The 22,796-nt window shown below is 44.4% G+C and overlaps 1 protein-coding gene across 1 annotated transcript; it reads right to left on the bottom strand.

Moving 5' to 3' along the window:
* Positions 1–342: 342 nt before the first annotated feature.
* SNAP29 (synaptosome associated protein 29) lies at positions 343–22,566 on the bottom strand. The gene is made up of 5 exons (XM_037497927.2): positions 22,138–22,566; positions 12,223–12,419; positions 7,316–7,401; positions 4,652–4,750; positions 343–577 (listed from the first exon to the last, which is right to left on the bottom strand). The coding sequence occupies exons 1-5, from the start codon at positions 22,372–22,374 to the stop codon at positions 420–422; spliced, it is 777 nt and encodes a 258-aa protein (XP_037353824.1). The 5' UTR covers positions 22,375–22,566; the 3' UTR covers positions 343–419.
* Positions 22,567–22,796: the final 230 nt, after the last annotated feature.

The raw sequence follows: 22,796 nt of genomic DNA on the forward strand, positions 1-22,796 counted from the left end.
TGCCCTATAAAAAATCTGGCACATGGAATCCCTAAGCACTTTGGCTTGCAGGTCTACAAATGAGAAACACAGCCAATGGAGAAACAGAGATTGGTGGTTCTAACATTGAAATTCTGCTCACAACTTTTCATATACTCATTGAAATAAGAAATGTAACTTGTTCTTCTCATTCTAGCATGGTAATCAAAGGTCCAAGATACTCAGGGCCAGGCCACTATGGTCATACTAAAACACGAAGCATTCAATTCAAACAAAAAGTGGGACACACATTTCCTCATCACAACATCTCTTAAGACCCACTCTTTTATGACATTTGCAAACATGTATTAAATTAAATACTAAAATAACACATGAAATTTCTTAGGAGTTTAAAGAATCTTGTGAATCTTCATCACAAGGGAGTGGAAATCTTTCTGTCTTTAAAGTTGTCGAACTTTTCTTTCTGTGCTTTTTATATTGACATCTAACTTGTCCACTTTATTTGTGAGGCGGTCAAGAATGTCATCTTGTTCCTCAATTTCTGTCTGCATCCCCAGGGCTATGTCCTTCAGTCGGCCTAGCCCCATGGACAGCTCATCTGTGGGAGAGGGAAAGGACATACAGGTTTGAGCAAACAGAGCATCAGGAACTGCATAGCTCAGCAACATTTACGTAATTCAATTCTTTTTCTCATGAGATAGGTTAAACTCTATGGCTTTCTAAAATCATTTTCTAAAATACATTTAAATGAAAATAAAATCTGTTTAAATACTAATTTGAAAGCTAAATGCACCCCTATGTTCACTGTGGCCAGGATATGGAAATTATCTATAAGGTCCCACTGATGAATAAGTGGATAAAGATGTGGTGTATATATACACACAATGGAAAACTACCTCAGTAACAAAAAAAGATGAAATCTTGCTACTTGCAACAACATGGATGGACCTTGAGGGGTTTATGCTAAATAAAATAATTCAGACAAGAACAACAAAATAAGATACCAAATGATCTCTCACTCATGTGGAAAATAAACAAAGTAGGATCTCCCTGGTGGTGCAGGCAGTTGAGCGCAGTGCTGTGAAGCTGTCTGCAACCTCTGCAGCGTGGGTTTGATCCCAGCTGGCCAGGGAGATACCCACATGGTGTGGCAGACCTCTCCTGTCTCGCCCACTGCTCCCCTCAGCAGTGTGTTTCGGTCAGTCTGCCTGTTCTGTTTTCCTCTCTGTCTCTAGTGAATCCTCTCACCCTCCTGTACATCTGGCCTATACCCCTGTTCTTGTATGCATGAATAAATAAATCTTTAAAAAAAAAAAAGAAACAATAAAAGCAAAACCTTAGCTCTGACAACAGAATGGTGGTTAGTAGAGGGGCAGGATAGGGGGCAGAGCAGGTAAAGTAGGTAAAAGAAATCAATTGTACAGTGGTGGATGTGAACTAGACTTTTGGTGGTGATAGTATAGTATTACAGGTATTGAGCTAGTAAGCTGTACACCTGAAACTTAAAAACGGGAAAGCAAAAACAAAACCAACAATAAAACTAAACCAAATTCTTAGGTTATAAAAACAAATAAGTGGTAATAACCAGATGGGGAGAGGGAGTGGTGGTGGAAAATCAGGTAAAGGGGAGCAATTGTATGATGACTGATGGAAACTAGACTATAATGTAGTATAGACAGATGTTGACTTATAATGCTATACACTTTATTTTTTTTTTTTTTTTTTTAAAATAACTTTTTTTTTTTTTTTAAAGATTTATTTATTTATTTATACAAGCACTGGGTACAGTCAGAAGCGCGGGAGGATGAGAGAATTCACCAGAGCCAGAGCAGGTAGCAGAACAGGCAGAAGGAGTGAAGTACACTGCTGAGGGGAGCAGCGGGCGGCAGGAGAGGTCTGTGCGCCATGTGGGACCCTCCTCCGGTGGCCGGGGAGCAGCCAGGGATCGAACCAGCGCTGCAAAGGCTACAGGCAGCTTCGCAACCCAGGGCTCAACCGCTGTGCCACCAGGAAGGCCCCTGCTATACACTTTAAACTGATACAGTGTAATAAGCGAGTATTACTCCAATAAAAATTTAATAAAACTGGGGCCTTCCTGGTGGCTAGGGGTTAAGACTCAGCACTATTACCACTTTGGCTGGAGTTCAATCCTTGGCCAGGAGCTATCCCACCTATGGCACAGCAGATCGCACTTGTCTTGCCACCTGCTTTCCTTAGCAGTGTATTTCAGTAAATCCACCTGTTTAGTTCCCTACTGTCTCTGGTGAATTCTTTTACCCCACTTTACCTGGGGCCTATACCCCAGTTCTTCTACACATAAATAAATAAAATTAAAAAAAAAAAAAACAAAACTGTGGTGGAGAATTATGGGTTACCTGGAGGTGGAAGAACTATGGTGGACACACCTGAGTGGAGAAATTCTTTATTGTGAAAAAATGAACAAGGATATAAAATAACGGTAGTTCAATAAAAAAAATGTTAAAAAATTAAAAATCTGATCTGTTTATTCAATAAAAAGCAATATGTGCTTAACCACTGTTAACAAAAATGGTGTTCGTCCTTCTAGTATCTTTAAAAATGTATATAAGATATACATAATTTTTCAGCTGCCTTTTAACCTTCTAGTGGGTTGCTGTATATTGCAAGATAGTGAATGCCTAAGGCAAAGAGAAGCAGAGACCTGGAAAACAGGAAGTACGAGGGGGAGAGGTGTGCTGGTCCCTAATAGACCCGCTGGCCTGCTCTTTAGGCAAAATTCCCATGTTGGTTGTCAGCACTTTACAGTGCCCACTTTCCTTCCATTTCTGGTTCCCTAAAATTAAATCAAGTATGGATCCGGAGTAGAAAAATAAGAGGAGCCATGTTTGAGAGGCAGGTCCCGGAGCCCCCTGCAAGAGGAAAGCCTCTGGGAGCAGCCTCGTCATAACAAATCACTCTGGCGCCAGTTTTCTTCTGAACTCATTCTATTTCCCTCCTACACTTTTCTGTTTATAATAAATATTTTCCTTATGTTTAAAAAGTTGTAAAACTCAATCTGATATTTGTTTTTAAGAAGACTTCTATAAGGACATGGTCAGCCTTAGGAGTACTCAGCACAGAGACATAAAGAGAAGTAAGAATTAGTGGGGGGGGGGTGTGGAGAGACAACCAGGGTGAGCACTAAGACTGTTTCCCCAGGTTCCTCTGTGTGTATGTGTGTGTAAGCACATGTGCACAGCAAGTACAGTGGGGGCATGCCCAGAGACACTTTGTTTCTTTACTAGAAATAGCAGCATAGGAGAAAGCCAGAGGGAAGAGAAGAAACAGTGCTTTTTCTAAGTCTTCCTATTGCTAAATCATAAGATTAAAACATAGATTTAATCATAGATTTAAAAAGTCAGACTACATAAATACTTGGCACTGGCATCATAAATCTAAGCAGGATCAGATTATTTAAAAAAACAGTTCTATACTTGAGTTTATTGAAATCTATAATCTTGTATTCCAGAGAGTAAAATCTGTTATGTCACCCCAGGCCTCAGGAAGCTTGTTGGCAATCTGGACAACAAAGAATAAGCAAATAGCTACACTGAGATAAAAAGACATAAAGTCAAGCCTTTACTGATGTCAGAGGGGGGCTTTTACCAGCTCCTCAAATAGGGGAGGAGGTGTAAAAAGAGAAGCATTAATGTGCCAAGAGCAGATGGACTAGCCTCTGAGCATGCCCTTTGGTGACTCTCTGGTGGAGTCTTCTGTGTTCTACCCCAGGCCTCCTCCACACCACTCTGCATGCTGCTGACTCCCTAACTGCCAAGCCTCAAGCCAACCACCTGCAGCCCCTAGTGGTAGGCTGTGCTTCTGTTCACTCCAAGCAGGTGCCACTGATACCTCTTCTTCATAGGGAAACCCTATGATGGGGAGGCCAGAGGTCATTCAAGTCCTTTTTGTATGTCTCTTAAATGGTACAATCCTAGCAGATGTACCTTTTGCCTGAGAAGTCTTTGGCTCCAGGGCAGAGTTCAGAGGACAGAAGCAAGGGGTGGTTGCCTGGGGTTTCCCTGGGCTCCGGGGGCAAAGGGCAGTTAAGAGTTTGGGTGGAGGCTTGCCCATGTATGGAGAGTGCTGAGATGGGCCCTCTGCCCTGCTGCCAGTGGACACTGGCCATACAGGTCTACTGTTGACATTTACATTGAGGGGAGCAGTGATAAGCTGTGGGTAGTACAATTACAGGTTTTTAATTTCTTTTCCTTGCTTTAATTTATTCTCTACAATCACTGTCTCATTTTTCAAAAGATTTCTTTTAATGGTTAAAAGGCAGATTCTATTCCTTGACTCTGCAATCCCATTTCTAGTAATGTAGCTAGAAAATGTGGCCAAAGACTTCTTCAGTGGATGGCTTCTGTTTTGGTGCCTGATTCACATGGGAGTTATTCTGGGATCCTGGACCCTGCTTGCTGTCATGATTCAAAGGAGAGATGGGGATGGAGAGAAGTAAACAAACTTCAGAGAGAGTAAGAGGGTGAGATGAAGAGTCAGGTGGAATTTGACATACAGTGAGGGAGAGGCAGATATCAGGTTGAAGTCCTGAGAAACTATGTGGCCATTGATGCACAGGCTGGGCTAGGCTCAAGCTGTCTGGAAGCTAAGTGTTCCAAATGTGAGTGGTGGAGGTTGGTGCAGTTTCTAGTTTTACCTAGATTGCTGTCGATCTTCTGGTGGTAGGCTCGAAGGTATGTGTTCTTTGGGTAAGCCTCGGTACTCATAGCAGAACCAGCCCCTCCAGGGATGGAGTCTGAGTTTAGAAAGAAATAGCAGGAGATCAGTTAGCAGACATCTCTTGAAATTGTTTACAAAATTAATCTTAATTTGGAAAATGGGTTGAAGGAACAAAATGGTTAATTGTGAGGCTGTTCAAAGAGTGTGGGAAGGGATAACATGCAGAAGGAGGGAGACTTGGGCAGGGAGAGCTATTTCCTGGAGGGTGGGGGCAGGCAGCTCTTTGGAGATCAAAGACCTTCAACTTAAGGTCACTTGGTAAGACTCTGGCACCCAAGCTAGAGAAAAAGAGATTCATACAAGCAACATGAAGGCAGCAGAACTGCAATGATCTGAAACTGATAGGCTGGGGGACAAGGTCTGAAGCCAAGGTTTTCAAAATCTAGTTATGGAAATAGGATGACCGTGATTTTTTTTTTTTAAATCTATTTCTATGCCGTCTTTCTATTCACACAAAACAAACAAGGGGGAAAAGGTTAAATAATGCACATTGCCCCCCAAGAAATCTAACTTGAAGTTGATTCTAAACACACAGAAAAGTCCTGTTGTCTGGGCTTACATCTTTTGGGGAAACACCTTTTTCTAGACCTAGTGTCTTTCCTTCAGTACAACCTAGCTAAGTCACCCTACATAGAAGTACTGTATTTTTTTCTTTATTCTCCTAAGTTAATATACACCATACCAATTAAAACTCCCCTTAATTTCTTAAAAATCACATCTTTCAAGCTCAGAATTATATTTCTTTGGGTTATGAGGAGCCTGGGTTATTCCCTGTGCTTTGTTTTTTGTTTCTCCCTCTTGTGTGGTTTTGTTTTTCCAGACTCAAGAGCTGTATGGAGGCTCCGTCTCCCCTGAACCTGCTCCACCATCAGTGGTATCCTTAGCTGTGTTTACCAAGGCAGTGGGAGGTTCTACTTGCCTTTAAGATGGCACAGCAAGCATGTGGCTTTTCGCATCATTCCAACATGCCCTCAGGAGGCACACATTCCTTTCCAGATAAGGGAGATTTCTGGACCTATTATTCATATGAATGGGAGCATCTGACACAAAACACATTCTATCGCATATACCTTGTCCACACTGCTTCTCCACCTGCTCAGGCTTGCTACCACTACCACAAACTTATGGTTGAAGGTCTAATTTGGGTCTGATTGGGATAATGAACCGGTGTCAACAGAGTTGCGCTTCTTTTGGAGCTTCTTGAGAATTTGAGTCCTAGCCTTTTCTAGCCTTTTTTTTTTTTTGAAAGATTTACTTATTTCATACAAGGACTGGGGTGCAGGCCAGAGGTGTAGGGAGTGAGAAGTTTCACCAGAGACAGAATGGGGAATACAGCAGGCAGACTAACTGAAATACAACCGCTAAGGGGAGCAGCAGGCGAGTCAGGAGAGGTCTGCTGCTCTATGTGGGTAGCTCCCTCTCTATGTGGGTAGCTCATGCTGCAGTGGCTGTGGGTAGCTTCATAGGTTGCTTCTTAATCCCTTGCGCCAACTAGGGAGGCTTCTTTTTCTAGCTTCTAAAGATCACATGCATTCCTTAGGGGGTGGTCCCTTCTTCCATCTTCAAAGTCAACACGATAGCATCTTCAAACCTTCTTCTGATTCTGATGTTTTTCTGCTTTCCTTTCCTCTTATAAAGGATCTTGCGGGCCTCCCTGGTGGCACAGGCGGTTGAGCGCCGCACTGTGAAGCTGTCTGCAGCCTCTGCAACACGGGTTCAATCCCTGCCAGCTGGGGAGATACCCACATGGCACGACAGACCTCTCCTGTTTCGCCCGCTGCTCCCCTCAGCAGTGTATTTCGTCAGTCTGCCTGTTCTGTTCCCCACTCTGTCTCTGGGGAATCCCCTCACCCTCCTGCACATCTGACCCATACCTCGGGTATTGTATAACTAAATAAATCTTAAAAAAAAAAAAGGACCTTGCAATTATACTGCGCTCAACTAATAATCCAGGATAATGTCAGCATCTCAAGGTCAGCTGATCAGCAAGTGTGATTCCCTCTATAAACACAATTTCTCTTTTAGCTATGTAACCTAACATATTCATGGCGCACAGGGATTAGAGAGTGGACTTCCTTGCTGGGAAGAGGTCATTAGTCTACCCACCACAGGAATTTTGTTGCATTTGCCTTTATAGTGCCAGGAGAGCCTGGAAAAGCAAAACCACAGAAATGGGAGAAACAAAAAATATATAAAGCCCAGGGTAAAACCCAGGCTTCTCATAACCTAAAGAAGTATAACCCTGAGCCTGGAAGATATGATTTTTAAGAAATTAAGGGGACTTTAACTGGTATGGTATATATTAACTTAGATCTAGATAGACATTGGGCAGGAACCAGTGGCAGGGAGGTTCATTTTCAATGGGATGTAGGCCCCCACTTCCTCATTCTACTCTCCATGGGAGAGTGAGGGATGAGACATTGTGAAGCACAACTTCAGTTCCTGAGAGCAGCTTTGGGTTCCTAATCCTTTACCTAGCCTGTGGATCCCCTCCAAACTCCCACTATTCAGGGCTAACACTAAATCCAGAGGTCTCCCCGGAGAATCCAAATGTGGCTGGGAGCACAGGGTCCCCACTGACCTGAGTCATTCAGCTTCCTGAGATTTGGATGACTGGCCTGGTACTCTGCCTCATGTTCTTTACTTGTACTTATGGCTTCTTTCAATCTTTGGACAAAAGTTAAGAAAAAAGGAACGTTTTAAAAAGGAAAAACACCTACGCCCACACGAGCAGTGCCTAGCTGTTGAAATCAAATGCCTCTTCTGTGCAAAGCTCCTGTGACCCAAGCAGGAATTTCATCAGCACCTCCTGGGAGATGAGCCCCGCAGTCATACAGCAACAAACTTCCAAGACATCTGCTTTATAAGAATACAATCTAGTTAGTGGCCCTCCCTTTAGAAGACCAAGTGGAAGGGAGGCATTATGTGATCAAATGGGTAAGTTAGACCAGGGCCAGCAAACTGTGACATGAGGGCCAGATCCTGCCCACCACTTGACTTCATATGACTGTGGGCAGAGAATGGCCTTTATAGACGGCAACAGATTAGATGACAGGAACACTAACTTTTAGCCTCAATGAGTTTTTTCTTCTCAATAATATCAAAAAAATTGTACCCAAATTGTTATTATTTTCATATTTTGAATTTTGCCACTTTTTTTCCCCTCTTGATAGATAAGTCCCCACAAATTATCTTTGATTTTGCTTCCTGGCCCACAAAGTTTGTCAGCTCTAGCTGTAGTCAGTGGTTTCTCAGCAACCCAGAGAAGCTCAGATTGCACCTGACATTCCATTAAATCCCTCAGCCCCCATCCCTGAGTTGAGACTCCTACACAGTCTGCTTTGCTTCACCTTCACTGAAAAGCAGCCTGCACACTTATCAACCAAGCTGGGATTCACAATTCTCTATTTTTTCCCCTCCCTCCCTCTGTATAGCTCCACTCCCACAATCCAAATGCCTTCTTTTTTTTTTTTAATATTTTTTTTTTAATAGAGGCATGCTTTATTTATTTATTTGTTTGTTTGTTTGTTTTGTTTATACATGCACTGGGTACAGTCAGAAGCGCGGGAGGGTGAGAGAATTCACCAGAGCCAGAGCGGGGAGCAGAGCAGGCAGAAGGACCGAAGTACACTGCTGAGGGGAGCAGCGGGCGGCAGGAGAGGTCTGCGCGCCATGTGGGACCCTCCTGTGGTGGCCGGGGAGCAGCCGGGGATCGAACCGGCGCTGCAGAGGCCGCGGGCAGCTTCGCAACCCAGCGCTCAACCGCTGCGCCACCGGGGAGGCCCCCAAATGCCTTCTTGATTCCCCATGGATCCTAGAAATACAGCCCTTCCTTGTGTTATGCCACTCTATTCTTACAGGAATAAACCCCTAACCTCTCCAACCTTTACCCTTCCTGCCCTCCATGGTTGCTGGGCATCTTTCTAACATTATCATGACATGTATCTCTCCTTGTCCATTAAGAGAAAGCCTGGACTCTTTTAGGCTAAAGGTTTTGCAGGTTCCAGCTCCATGGTGAGCCTGCTCCATGGTGAGCCTGGTAACTGGTAACAGGATTGTGTTACTCAGAAGCAGCAAATGAAGTTCTGTAAAGCACAACTGGTTTTTCCAAGCATGACTGTAAGCCCACATGTTGCTGGGTTAGCTAGAAGAGGGAGATCTGCTGTTTCTGAGCACAGCTGGTTTCTCCAAGCATGACTGTGAGCCTACAGGTTGTTGGGTTGGCTATAAGAGGGAGATCTGTGATTTTCGAGCCTGCCTGGCCACGACCACGCAGCCTGCACAGCCCAAGGCTGATTTCCCATGTGCTCTTATGTACACACTGGCAATACTTTAAGCAGAAAAATTTGGTTTATGGAAAATGGCTTCCCCCCAAAAAAAGCTAATTTTAGAGACAAGATAGAAGTGATAAGAAAAGGAAAAAGTCTAATGGAAGGGTAGTTTTTGGTCAGAATAAGTCTTGATTAAGATAGAGAGTTTCAAATTTTGGGATGGTTAAATCAATGATCATGAGCCTAATGGAAATTAGAACAAGCAGCTTATGATACTTTGTCAGCAAGAAAAAATAGCTTATCACGGGACAAATAAAACTTCAGAGAGGGCCAAAGGGCTTGTGAGATAAGGATGCACACAGGAAATGAATGACTAAACAGAAGTTTGACTAGGAGAAACTTACTTTAAAAGCTTTGAAATAACATTCCTGTATTTATGGATTAAAGACTATGATGGGGTCACAAAAATTTTACTTACAATTTGCTGTATTTTATAGAATTATACATTACAATGATTTTTGCAAATTTAGGTATTTAAGAACTCACAGGTTATATCTTCACCTCAATGTCAAAAGCCTAATGGGCTCAGTCGTATAATAGCCAAATGTCATCCTTCATCCCAGCTTCTCCTATGCTTTGATTGCCACGTGTTTGTCCTTTACCCTCTCCTTCAACTGGCAGCCCCCCATGCAACCTCTACTCCATGAAGAGGTCAGCTTCCCAATCCTCAGAGCCAAACGCCTCTTCAAATGGGTCTCTACTGCATCACTGCTCACTCCCTCCTCCACCTCCCCTTCTCTCCCCACATATGAACCTCACTCCTACAGCTTCATCTCCCAGCCAGAGGCAAGGCCTGCAGAGTGTGGGTGCTCAGGAACATGAAGGAAGGACCCCACACAACACCACTTGGGCAGCTTCTCTTACAAAGGTGCAAAGGGCCCCTTCAATGCACTCCAATGCAGTTACCCACTTCTACGGGTAGAAGGCCAGGTGGATATATAATGCTAGGCACCACGAAGCCCATCTCAGTGAAATGACCCCAGCTGCCTCACCATTGGGGTGCTTTTGTTGGGAAGGCCTTGGGTTTCCAAGATGTTCCAGGAACTCCTAGGACCGCAAAGGCTTTTATAGTGTGATCATGACTGGGTAAGGGGACAAGAACCCCAAGAAGCCTTTGGGAAGAGGCATGGAAGATTTAGGAAAGCATAATCACAAACTTGCCAGCTTTCCACTTCTCTAAGGACTGGCTCCACTGCTAAGCTCACGTGAAGTGGGTATCTTAGTCCAAAGTGAATGGTATCTTAGTGGGTATCTTAGTCCAAAAGTCCTATGGTAATTACATGTAGCCAAAAATTAGAAGCAAAGTATCTTTTTGATTTGCATGTTGAAGAACAAATTCCAGTTAGGGGCAAAGAGTGACAGGTATTTGAAATTAAGGTTAAAGTGGAAATGAGTGCAGGAAGGGGTGCAGGGCCTCCTAACTGGCTGTACTCTTTCCTGCAGCTCCCTTTTTATAAGTGCCAACAACTTTCCCTGCCTGGTCTTTTTTTGTTCCCACTACCAGCTCCTTTCCCTGCATTCGTTTCTCCATAGACCCACTGTGAGCTTGAAATAATTTCCTAATTTTTTCCTTACTGTATCCTACATCCTGATCTGGGCTGTGGTCACACAGGTGTGTATACATGCGAACAGTCATCGGCTTTCCAGTTAAGATGCACACATTTTGTTGTGTATCAGTTATGCAGCTTTAAAAAATACCTCTTAGAAAGTAGTTCTGTACTCTAGAATTAAAAGAGAGAGTAAGAGAGAGATGGTAATGAAAACTCATGTAATAACAAAACAGCAAACATTTTTCTGGGCTAAATGGAAGAAGCAAGCTCCAAAACCAAAGGAATGTCTGATTACAACTATGAAAACACTTATAAAGGGAAAAACTAACTGAGATGAGAAAGCATACATTGTAAAAAAGTGAAGAACGATGTAAAAAATAAATAAAAAAATAAAAAAAAGGGCTAGAAGTCAAAAAAAAAATAAAGGGAGAAACTAAAGTTACATTTTTATGTCATGGCAGGTAAGGTATAATATTTTCCATAATAAGACTATCTTATTTTTGTAATTAAAAAGAAACAATGATCTGCCATGAATAGTAGCAATCTAATTTAGCAGAAATTCAATTCTTTTGTCTCTGAATATGTGACATTTAAACAAGTTCTTCAGGGCCTCCCTGGTGGCGCAAGGGGTTAAGGTGTAACCTATGAAGCTAACCGCAGCCACCGGCCAGGGAGATACCCATATGGTGCAGCAGACCTCTCCTGACTTGCCCACTGCTCCCCTCAGCAGTGTATTTCGGTCAATCTGCCTGTTCTGTTCCCCTCTGTTTCTGGTGAATCCTCTTACCCCCCGCACCTCTGGCCTGTACCCCAGTTCTTGTATGCATAAATAAATAAAAAAAAAACAAACAAGTTCTCCAAAATGCCATGTATGATTTTATCATATCTCTGGTGAAAACTTTTTTTAAGAAAGATTTATTTTATTTATTTATACATACAAGGACTGGGGTCTAGGCCAGAGGTGCGGGGGTGGGGTGGAGGGTGGGTTTGGGAGGGATGAGAGGATTCACCAAAGACAAAGTGGGGAGCAGAACAGGTGGATCTACTGAAATACACCGCTGAGGGGAGCAGCAGGTGAAACAGGAGAGGCCTGCTGCACCATGTGGGTCAGTTCCCTGGCCAGGGATTGAACTCATGCTGCAGTAGCTGGTGCTAGCTTGATAGCACTGAGACTTTAACCCCTGTGCCACCAGGGAGGCCACTCTGGTGAAAACTTTCAGAAAAGTATTATCTTATTTTAAAATGATAATCAATGGGAAAAAGGATTAGATATGAAAAAGGTGGATATAAAGACTAAAAATTCTGTGAAATGAGTAAGCTTTCTGCAGTGAACATTTTTTTCTTAAATAATCGGAGTCACAATTATTGGAGCAGTTATTGCTAAGACAAACTATATGAAGAATTTGCACACTAAGTATCAATCAAATGAATATAATCAGGAGCACTAGAGAAATGTTTCAAAATGTTTGAAGACAAATCTGCTAATGCATAGCTTACACAGATCTAGGATTCCTTTCAGATACCAGATGTAGCCTGAAAGTCTTGGCCACTTAGACAAAATCTCATTTTCTGCTACCTCATATGGACTTAACTGAAGACCCACTCACCTGCTGTTGGCTGGGGGTGCAAGGGTAACATTTGGTTCAGTTGATGTCTCTGCTGGTTTGGATTTGAAGTAATTCACAAGCCCCCCAAATACACTCTTAATGCTGTTAATATGCTTTTGGCTGGTCTTCAAATCTTGATCCATCTTGTCCACCATCTTCTCTGTGTGTTCTAAGACTCCTCGCTGACGGACAAGCTCCTGGGGAAAATGAGGGGCAAAGGCATTATAAATATTTGTAGTCCTGTCCCAGCTGTACCACACATAATAAGAAAGGACCACACGTGGTGGGCTCTTCATAAACCCTGAGTACCCAGAGAGACAGACACTGTCATTTGTAGGGAGAAAGTTATACTTTCTGACATGGCCCTTTGTCTCTTTCCCTGCCCTACTTCTACTAGCTTCCTTTTCTTATTTGTTCCTGAGTCCTGATCTCCCTTGCCTATATAAGGTTGGCTCATAGAAGCACGTTAAGATGGATGAAATGCACCTGTGGGAGTAAGTGTAGGGCCTGAACTGACATGGGCCCTCTCTAGTCCTCCCCACACATCGATCTTCGATGGGGCCACCTGAGCCACCTGGTCCTGGTCACATCTTCAAACTATTTCACAGATCAAGTTCTGGGGTTCTTTCTGGGCCCTGTTAATGTCTGATTCCAGCCCATCAGTTTCAGCTTTAAAACCTATGAAAACAGTGACCCTGTCATACATAAGATCTTTGCATGTGCTACTTTCTCTGTCTGTGACGCTCCTCATTTGAGTTCCCACTCTGTGGGCACATCCTCAGAGAAGCAATTCCTAAACACCTTCTCTAAAAGTAGAACTCCTTCCAGCCTCAAGTGGCCCTCTCCACTCCCTCCCTGTTTTAGTTTTCCTTACAGCAGGTATGCTCCGCATGAGGCAAATGCCTGCTTGTGGTGCCTGAATCAGAGCAGCTGCTCCTGTGAATAACGCTCTGCCACAGGGACAGTCTGGCCCTTAGTACTTGAGAACTGATGCTCTGGCTGTGGATGTGAATGCAACACCAGCAACATACTACCATCTTCCTTTATTTGATTTTCCTTTCAAATTTATGGATTATTTCCTTCAAAATTTTGGCCCGAACTTTCATTTCCTTTGTGTCCTTCCAGTCTGAAGACATAAAGCTTTTCTTTTCTGGTTCATAAGGCAGCCCCTTCCCTAAGTCACCTTGCTCTAAATCTTCTAACCCTGTATCTAACTGTCATTCAGCAATTATTTTACTGTGCAAATACTAGAGATATTTTCTCCACACCTAAAATCAAAATCATGAACAATTTTAAACAAACACCCTGGAAATTTGGAAGACAGAAATGAAAACTATATACAATAGGTTTGTCAGAGTTCACTTTAGATATTAAGGTATTAGTAGAAGACTTTTAAGGCATTTAGAAGCCTGATGTATAACTTGAGTTTTTAATGTTTAGTGGATAAAATTTAAAAGTATAATGCATGGGCAGGAAGCTAAAACATTGGTTCAATTTTCTATAAGGTTCTATTTTTTTACTGGAAATAAATTTAGAACTGATGAGCTTTAAAGTTTTAACATTCAAATGTTTTCACAAACTCATAAGATGTATCTGAAGAAACTATTAGGCTTTTTTGAGTAAAAAGAAAAATATTTTTGGGACAGTGTCCTTCAATATGTCAAGCAAATCCTGCAGGGGCTAATTTTTATACGAAAAAAAAGAGTTGCTAATTTATCTGAAGTATCTTCTTCTTCCAACACCTCAAGTTTGTCATCTCTAAGTCTATTCTGAGGTATGTCTTTTCTGGAACAAAGCAGAGGTATACAGTAGGACTGAAATGATTTTCTCCATTCATGTTTTTTTGGTTGATATATTTCTAACAGTCCAGTACCACCCAGCTTATTCCACAAGCTACAGAAGAATCTGACACCCAGGCACTGAGGACAGCAGAGGGTGGAAGTGGTGGCCAGGACTGAGCTGTTTCACTAGGGGGCAGGTCTTCAGCTTCCTTTACAGTGAGCTTTCCCATTTGGGCTCATTGCAGGACCCACTCTCCCTCCTCCTTCCATCTAGATTTGGAGAGTCACAGCAGTAACAAGCAGCTGATAAAACATTCCCAATTCACAGTGAGATCTTATTTTCTTATGTTCCGAAGTGACATAGTGTCCCAAACTCTTAGGACTACCTCACTGTGATGATTTGGTAAGGAATCCAAGTGTCTGATCTAGATTTTATGAAAGAAGCACAGAGAAACATGTCAGGGTGGCTTGTCCGGTGTGTGAGGCAGGAACGGAAGTTGAAGACAGTTAAGTGTTATTCTTGTCTGGAAGTTTCTGCATGCTGGAAACTGGTGCTCACGAGGAGTTATCTGCTGTTCAGGAGGCCAGCAGAGGAGGAATTTTGCCTGCTAAAATCTCCTCCCAGAGGCAGGGAAAGCACCAGGCTCTATACTTCTGTCACCTAGTTCTAACCAATGGGAAAGAAGAGTTCAACCAAGCAAACCCCAGGACACCAAGAAAGCAGGAACTGGCCAGTTGGTTCTGCACCCCTGCCATTATGAAGGCATACTCTCATCCCCACAAAAGGGGGATACATCCCAAAAGTGGCTTCGGTGTAGAGGGCAAACAAAATGCTTAGCTCAGGTGTTGTACAGCTGATTCACCCCACTCTCGTGAGCTCCAAAGGGAATAGTCTAAAGTTAAAGTGGGAAAAGAAGATAGTGGGAGAAAAATTTGTTTGGGCCATGGTACAATATTAATGGTAAACACAAGAGAGGGAGTGTCTCAATTTCTCTTTGACTTGGGGCTTTTTGTCAGGTAGAGGGATTATCAATAGAGCAAGAGAAAGCAGAAAACAAGACAGTTAAAGACCCTGTGAGGGCAAACAAAGCTCTGTGGGGTGACTCTGGCCATGCAGACCCGGCTGAAGGGCCCTGTGAGGAATCATAGCTAGCAGAATGCTCTTTGAAAACACAGGCAGTGTCACAGAGGTGCTGGAAGGTATCTGCCAACAGATATTACTGAGCACTTATTCTCTGCCTTGCACCATTCCAGGGGTGATGGATTTAGAGATAAACTAAAGAACTCCAAATCTCTGCCCTAATGGAGCTTACAGTCTAGCGGAGTGAGAGGAGTGAAGTTCAATCTGATTTTTCATTTGTTGACAGCACTGTAGTGCTGGGATCCCAAGGGAAGGGCATGGGTCTTTACTGAGAGTACTGGGGCTCACAGAAAAGAAGTCATCACATCAGCTCCTGGGGCTCACAGAAAAGAAGTCATCTCACACACACACACGATAGATACTGCCTGGGAGAGTGCCCCTCACAGAGGATCCTTACTTGGCTTAAGGGGTACGGGGTCAGGGAAGGCTCCCTTACCCTGAAGGGGTGAGAAACTGAAAGCTAAGAAGTTAGGGAGTCAAAGGGTCAGGGTGGGGCAAGAACATTCTGAGTAGAGGGAGCAGCATGTGCAGGGTCTGGGTGTCACAGCACAGCCAGCTGGGGGAAGTGAGAAAGGAAGCGGAACCGTGTGTGTGTGTTGAGGGTGGAAGGGGAGCAGATGGGAAGGCCTGGCTGGACTCAGCAGGGATCACCAAGGGAAGTGGTGCTAAAGGGCAGCAGGCATCCCATATCTCAAACCTTCAAAGCCCATACATCTCATAATGGCAGCCAGGTCTTCCTTGACCAAGCACATCCAAGTTCCTGAGTGAAAGGTGTCAGTACTAAGTTTCTTGTATTAAGCTGTTAATTAAAACTAGAAGTTGAATAATAGGCAGAGGTCAATGTGGAATCAATAAATTGAATCTAGAGACTTGAAATTTCCCTATACTGCTATACTGCTCCCCTTCCAACATCAGTAGCATGCACATGGACTGAAAGGATGTAAACGTGAGAGCAGGCTCAAACCCAGGGCTCACTCTCACTGCAGTGGCAGCAGCCAAACATGGAGAGGACTCAAAACATGGAGAGACTCAGACTTACCTGAGTCTCAGGATGCATGACAAACTACCAAGGTCAGAGGCTGTAACGCTGGCGCCTCGCACTGCTTGTGTGCAGGTTCAGTAGAGGAACAATGTCAGGAGGTCTGGACTCCTACTCCTTGGGTCACCCTGTTAGGGGGTGTTTGTCTACTGAAATCCTTAGGGCAGGCCAGACAGTTGATGATGAGGGCCTTAGGCTATATAGTATCAGCCTGATCTCTGGAGGGGTTGGAGACCAAGGTCAACTGGGTGGGGGTAGATGGGGGTAGACAGATAGTCAGCTATACCTGGATGGACTGCCCATAAAATCTCTGGACCCCTAAGTATGGGTGCGCTTCCTTGGTTGGCAATATTCGCTGGGAGAGTATGTGTTGTTTACACAACTGGAAAGCTGGAAGCTCTCTCCTGTACTGCACTATAAGCCTTTTTCCTTTGAAGATTTACCTGAGTCCTTCACTGTAATAAAACACAACCAATGAATCTTTCTAGGGAAATCATTGAACATGAGTGTGGCTTCAGGGACTCCTAAACACCACCTCTCAGTACCACCCCCCACTTTCACAACCACTTCACAGGCAGAAAGTTAGAGAGGAGAGTTCCTCAGCATCTCACAGCACATTACCTGGTTAGCATATTAAGGTCCCTTAAGACAACATGGTGGCTGTCAGTGGACATTTCAGGAAGGAGCAGCAGATATGACCAGATGCCACAGCTCTGGTGAGGCATGTTTGCCTGGGATCCCAGAACTTTCTAATAGTCTAATCCAATCACTGATCTCTTATGAAAAATTAATTAAAAAAAGAAATTCAATTTTAACTAAAGACACACAGCTCAATTTATTCTTCCTGTCTTAATCTCTCCTCCATACCTCAAAGAGCCTCTCCTTGCTCCTTTCTTTTTCTTTCCCTTCCCCAGATCATTTATTCACTTGGCAACTACTCGGGGAGCACCCATTATGTACAAGGCATTATACAGAGAAGTGTGGGGGGCAGAAAGTTGAGCAAGAGATTGCTTCTCTGCCAGACATTTAGAGATAGAGACCTACTTGGGAATTATTTAACCTACCAGCTGTCTTTCCCCTCCATCAGCTAGTGTGTCAGGACAGGGCTGTGCTAAGAACTCTAGCTTCCTCATTACTCTTACCAGTGTAATCTAAAAAGTGGAGGTTTATGTTCTCTGCCCCACCTAATGAAGGGTGGAGCTGAGCAGGAGGGGAAGATAAAAAGGACTTGGGGGAAGACTTGGAGGAGGCCCGTGGAGCAGAGAGAGAGGTGAAGAAGCCATGTTTAGTTCTTGGCCTTGTACCAGAGTATTATTAGGGTTAATGGATGGAAACTTGAAAGACATGTGGGTGAGACCCATGGGGAGACTGACAATGGCAGCCTTTACCTTTACTACTTTGATTTTGCTCCTTTCCTTCCAAATTTTCCTGGCTCCTCCTGCCCCTTTCCTATGGTTTTCTGCCAGAAAGTGCCTTAGACTCATGGCAAGCTTTCAGGTCTCAGCGGCCCTGCTTTGAGCCAACCCTGTTTAGCTTGGCATTTACCCAAAAGGGGATGGGTAACTTTGGGTATTTTATTGGAAACTATCATCCTTTCTTCTCTCTATTGCATTAAATTCTATTGAAGTTCTTTTCTACTGAAGCTCTTGCACACTGAGGATATGCTTTGTCTTTGTGTGGCAGGTGGCAAACCTATTTTGAGCATGCAAGTTTGGGGGGGTCTTTGGGTGCACCTCAGTCTGCCTACTAATAGAATGATCACAAGCTGCCTTGGAGTATGGGTCTGGTCATTACAGTCCTTCATTTGGAGTGGGGAAGGGTCTGCTCCAAGATCAGCTTCCCAGAGAATGTGGGCATCACCCTCTAAATTATGGGGAAACCTAGAGAGAATGGCCAGATGGCCTTGGTTCCTAAACAAGGAAGTGTGTTCTCCTCTCATCTACCTCTGAACCAAATGCCCTGTGTGGCTTCAGAGAAACTGTTGAGTGTGGAAGGATGCTGAGAAGACGAATGACCCTCCCATCCTCCATATGAGATGATGTGCAGGACATGCAGGCTTGGGCCACCAAGTGCATCTGTTACAGAGACATCTCCACTGTTAGGGGAGGTATAATTTCCTGACCCACTTAATGGTGGGTGGAGCTAAGCATCCACATCAAGCCATGCAACAAAGAAGGTGAAGAGACAGGGACAGACACATGGAGAAGGGGGGCTCGCTTGCTTCTTGGCTTGTACCAGGAACTTGGGAGACTTAGAGGAGACTCAAGGAGGAAAGACATGTATGTAGAGAACTTAAGATGTATGGGTGAGAGACCCATGGGGAGGCTGACAATGGCAGCTGTTACCTTGATTTGTACTTTGATTTTGTTCTTTTCTCCTACTTTCCAGGGTTGCCTGTCAGAAGGTGCCTTAGACTTGTGGCAAGTTTTCAGGCCTTAGCAGCTTTGGGCCAACCTGGTTTGGGCATTTACCCATGAGGGGAAGAGTAATTTTGCGATATTTTACTGGGAAACAATTCTCTTATTCTCTTACATTGAAAGTGCACTTTGTCTTTGTGTGCGTGGATAGTTGGCCCCCTTTAGAATGTGCAAGTTAGGGGTACCCCTTGGTCTGCTTGCTTCACATTGTTTGAGTCCTACCAAATCCAAACAGCACTCCCTTTTGACTGATGTTACCATGCTAGCCCTTTTAGGCCCCAGCCTAACATCTGTTGCTGGTCTTCCCAGAATTAAGATTCTAGACTCCAGAACACTTCACTGGAGTTACCAAAGAGGACACATAGCATCCTGGACAGGCAGGTCTCAGCCGGGATGGTGAAAGGGAGTACAAAAACTACATCCAAGCAGGACAAAAAGAGTCTTACTGAAAGGTGCAAATGACCCAAATGTCCATCATTAGCACACTGGCTACATAAACAGAAATCATGTATTCAATGGAACACAACACAATCATTAAAAAAAAAAGTTCATTATATATTACCACAAACAACCTTCAATCCTATTAAGCAAGGTGCTAACCATTCTGTCTTTATACACAGAATTATCTCCACAAGGACAGTGAGGAAACTGACGGCTACTGGTAGCCCTGAGGACAGAGGGGTGAGAGATTTTATATCCTTCTGTAGGCTTTTAATTTTCAACCAAATGATTGGATTATCTCCTCACAAAAACTAAGAGGTAAAAGGAAAAAAAACACGCTTGCCAAGCAGAGGAAGAGATGAGTGGCCTGCAATTCTATGGTTCAGTACTGTGTTTATCAGGCCAGGCAGCTTCCACCTACTCTGCCCTGACTACTTCTCATCTGTCTTTTGGTCATCTCTCATGACCTATGGCTAAAGTCTCTGTGAGAAACAAACTTTACCAGGTTTCACAAGAGGAGAAGGGTAGCTTTCCTTTCTTAGAGAGGAGATTTGACATGATTTTCCTACTTCCTTTCCTAGAGGAGATTTGACATAATTTTCCTATTTCTGCCAAATTGGGATTGAATTATGATCTTCTCAACCTAAAATTACTTGTAAACTCCTAAACCTCTATAGAAATTTGTCATGTTTTGGCATATGCTGGGTGTTTGGCAGGCACCATCTAAGCTGGGAGATGGGTAGGGGTGACTGGTCTGCTGGGCCTGCTATGAACTTCCCTGTGTACTGATTGGCAGGAAGAATGCCCATCTTTCCCCTCCCCTCTAAGGGGAATGAATTGTGATGGGAGTGATTCTAAGATGATTAGGAGAGTACGGAGCGGGATGTTGTAGGGGTGCTGGACATTACTGCCTCCCAGGGCCTCTGATAATTGAGAACTGATTCAAGCCTGGAAAAATTCAATGTGTAATCATGCTGATGAGAGAGCCTGTCACCTGCCCAGTCATGATTTAAGGGCTGGGCCAATCCTCAGAGACCTGAGATGCCACACTGTGTCTGCTCCTATAGTTCCCACTGCATAGGAAAAAGAACCTTTGGGGGTAGCATGGGACATGTCACCACAATCCAACCTTAAATAACTCACATCTATTAATTAAGAGAACAGACGTTCCAGAACCTTTGACAGTGAAAGTTCCTAAGCTGCCTCCCCCTGACTTTTCCTTGAATGCATGTTGTCATCCCATTCAGGAGCCCAGGAGTTACAGTGCTGGATTATTGCTTTTCTCTCTCACTTTAGTCCTCCCGTCTAAGAATTAGCTTTAAAAGTTAGATTCAAGTTTACCCTCTGCCACGATACCCCACTTTGTGTCATTCTGATTACCTACTTCAAATGTTCTCACAGTTTCCAAAAAAGTTTCTTCCAACAGTTTTACTTGACTTCCTTGGCTTTGGAACCCTCAATCAAGCGACCCCTCCACCAGGGTCCTAAACTCTCAGGCATTTCTCCCATATCTAAGTTAACACTTTTTTCATTTTTACTCGAAATTGGAAGCCAGTAGATATGAGATGTAAGAACTAATAGTTGAACTTTCCCAACGAGGTTGATGATAGGAAGGCAGATCAGCGAAGGATAATACAACAGGGGGAAGTATGGAAGGAGAATAATCCAAGAAGGTGGCAATGGGGAAATGACTAAGATGCCCCTTTGAGAAGTTAATCAATATACCTCAAAACTGTCCAAGACCATAAGTGTACCTTGCCTGAGAAAATAATTACAAAGAGACCCAAGAAGGAATACATTTCAGCTTGCAGCATTAAAATCAAAGCTACAAATGCTTAAGATGAATTATTAGTGCATATGTCAGTAATCTACTATTAAGCCTAAAAAAACTTTTCTCTCTGCCTAAACAAAACCATTCCATTAGTAGGCTGAAGAGAGTGTAGTACCTTAAAAAAAAAAAAAAAAAAAAAAACCACCTCAGTAAAGGTCCTAGCTAAAATCTTTTGCGGATGTACAATTTCAAAGCGCACCTGCACCCCTATGTTTATAGCAGCACTATTTACAATAGCTAAGCTTTGGAAACAACCCAAATGCCCAAAAATAGATGACTGGATCAAGAAGATGTGGTACATATACACCATGGAATATTACTCAGCATTCAAAAAAGTTAAACACATGCAATTTGCAGCAACATGGATGGAACTGGAAGGGATCATGTTCAGCGAAATAAGCCAGAAAGAAAAAGAAAAATACCGGATGGTCTCACTCCTAGCAGGAATCTAGAAAACTTAAATAAGAGACCAGGAAAAAGAATAACTACAAGAAAGTAAAAATCAAAATCAACAAACAACTATGAGCCAGAGACACTCTATGGGGGGCGGGGGGGGGAGAAGAGGGATTGGGGTCAAAATAAGGGGGTTGCAGTTGTATGGGGAATATAAAAATAAAATTAAAAAAAGTATAAAAAAATCTTTTGTGGATGTAAAGAATAATTAACAAAGGTAAATCGAAGCAACTGTCACAAATCGCACATCACCTAGGGCATTTTGCATTTGGGAAGTAAATATAAGGCCCTAGACTCAACCAAACAGGCTCTGGCTTACTCAACAGCTTACTCAGGCTTCAACATTCCCAGGTGGAAAAGCTGTCAGTGATGAGAAAGACACAGGCCATTTGTTCTGAAGCTCCAGGCACCAGCCTGAGCAATCCTCACTCCTGGGTCACTTGGAAAGGATCCGCTGAAACCCAAGTCAGGGTATATGTAGAAGAGACAGGCCCTCCATTTCTCTAACCCAGGCTCTGCTGTTCAGAATTTTTACTTACTTGGACCAGTTTGGAATTTACCTTAGAACTACAAGTAGGGAAAAAACATCAACTGAGCCGACTAACAGCTAAGCAGAAATCCCGGGGTGGGGGGCAAACGGCCTCTTTCAAGATGTACATCTCTTTGCCCAGTTAACAGGTTACTATTAAAAATCACGAAGTCACTGAAGTATAAGAATCTATTCTAGGTCGTTCGAAAATTCCCCAAAGATTCTTCACCCGTGTGATAATGCTGACTGGCCTCGATCCGGCCTCATACTGCTACAGACTCACTTCAGAAGTGGCGACTCCGATCCTCTCGGAGTCGTACATGACGGACAGGGACCTGCTGGTGCTGGCGGCGGCGGCCTCGGCCCTGCGCAAGACCTCCTGCCGCAGGCACTGCTGCCGGTCCGCGGGCGCGCGGGGCCCGTCGGAGAGGTCGCGGGCGTCCTTCCAAGGGTCAGGCCGGGCGCCCTCCCCCTCCGCGTCGTCGTCGAACGGGTTACAGCTCCTAGGGTAGGCCGCCATGGTGCTAGCGCTCGCGTAGGTGTGGGCAGGAAAAGGTGCGCGGCCAAACCAAGGAGCCGTCCAGCCCGGCGCGCAAGGGTCCCCGTCGTCCTCCCGGGGGCTTCGGGAAACTCCCCCCGCCCCGCAACTCCACAGCGCGGACGCCCACCGGCCAGCAGCTCCGCGTCGGCGACGCTGCCGTCTCCGCGCGAGCCCTTCCGCCCGCGGCCTCGCGGAAGCCCCGCCCCCGGAACAGCCCGCGCGCCGGGAGGAGGGGGCGGCGCTGCGGGCGCGCCCGGGGCTTCTCCTCTCCCTCCAGTCGCGGGACGCCGCCGAGGCCACGCCCCGCACAGTGCCGGCAGCAGTGAGGTCACGTGGCGCGGCCTGTCAGAGGCGTCCGCGCCTGCGCCGGCGCTCGCGGGTCGACTGTGGGAAGCCGGCGG

This window comes from Talpa occidentalis, unplaced genomic scaffold (assembly GCF_014898055.3).
Source record: "Talpa occidentalis isolate TD23 unplaced genomic scaffold, MPIMG_talOcc4v2.1 talOcc4.8, whole genome shotgun sequence".
Taxonomy (NCBI): domain Eukaryota; kingdom Metazoa; phylum Chordata; class Mammalia; order Eulipotyphla; family Talpidae; genus Talpa; species Talpa occidentalis.

Bases quoted from the DNA above. Each gene is read 5' to 3' on its own strand.
- SNAP29 (XM_037497927.2), bottom strand. From the start codon at position 22,374: ATGGCGGCCTACCCTAGGAGCTGTAACCCGTTCGACGACGACGCGGAG. The intron at 7,402-12,222 runs GTGAGTGGGTCT...TTTTGTCCAAAG, and splicing joins GCACCCCCAGCCAACAGCAG to ATTGAAAGAAGCCATAAGTA. The intron at 4,751-7,315 runs GTCAGTGGGGAC...TTCTAAACTCAG, and splicing joins CAGGAAGCTGAATGACTCAG to ACTCCATCCCTGGAGGGGCT.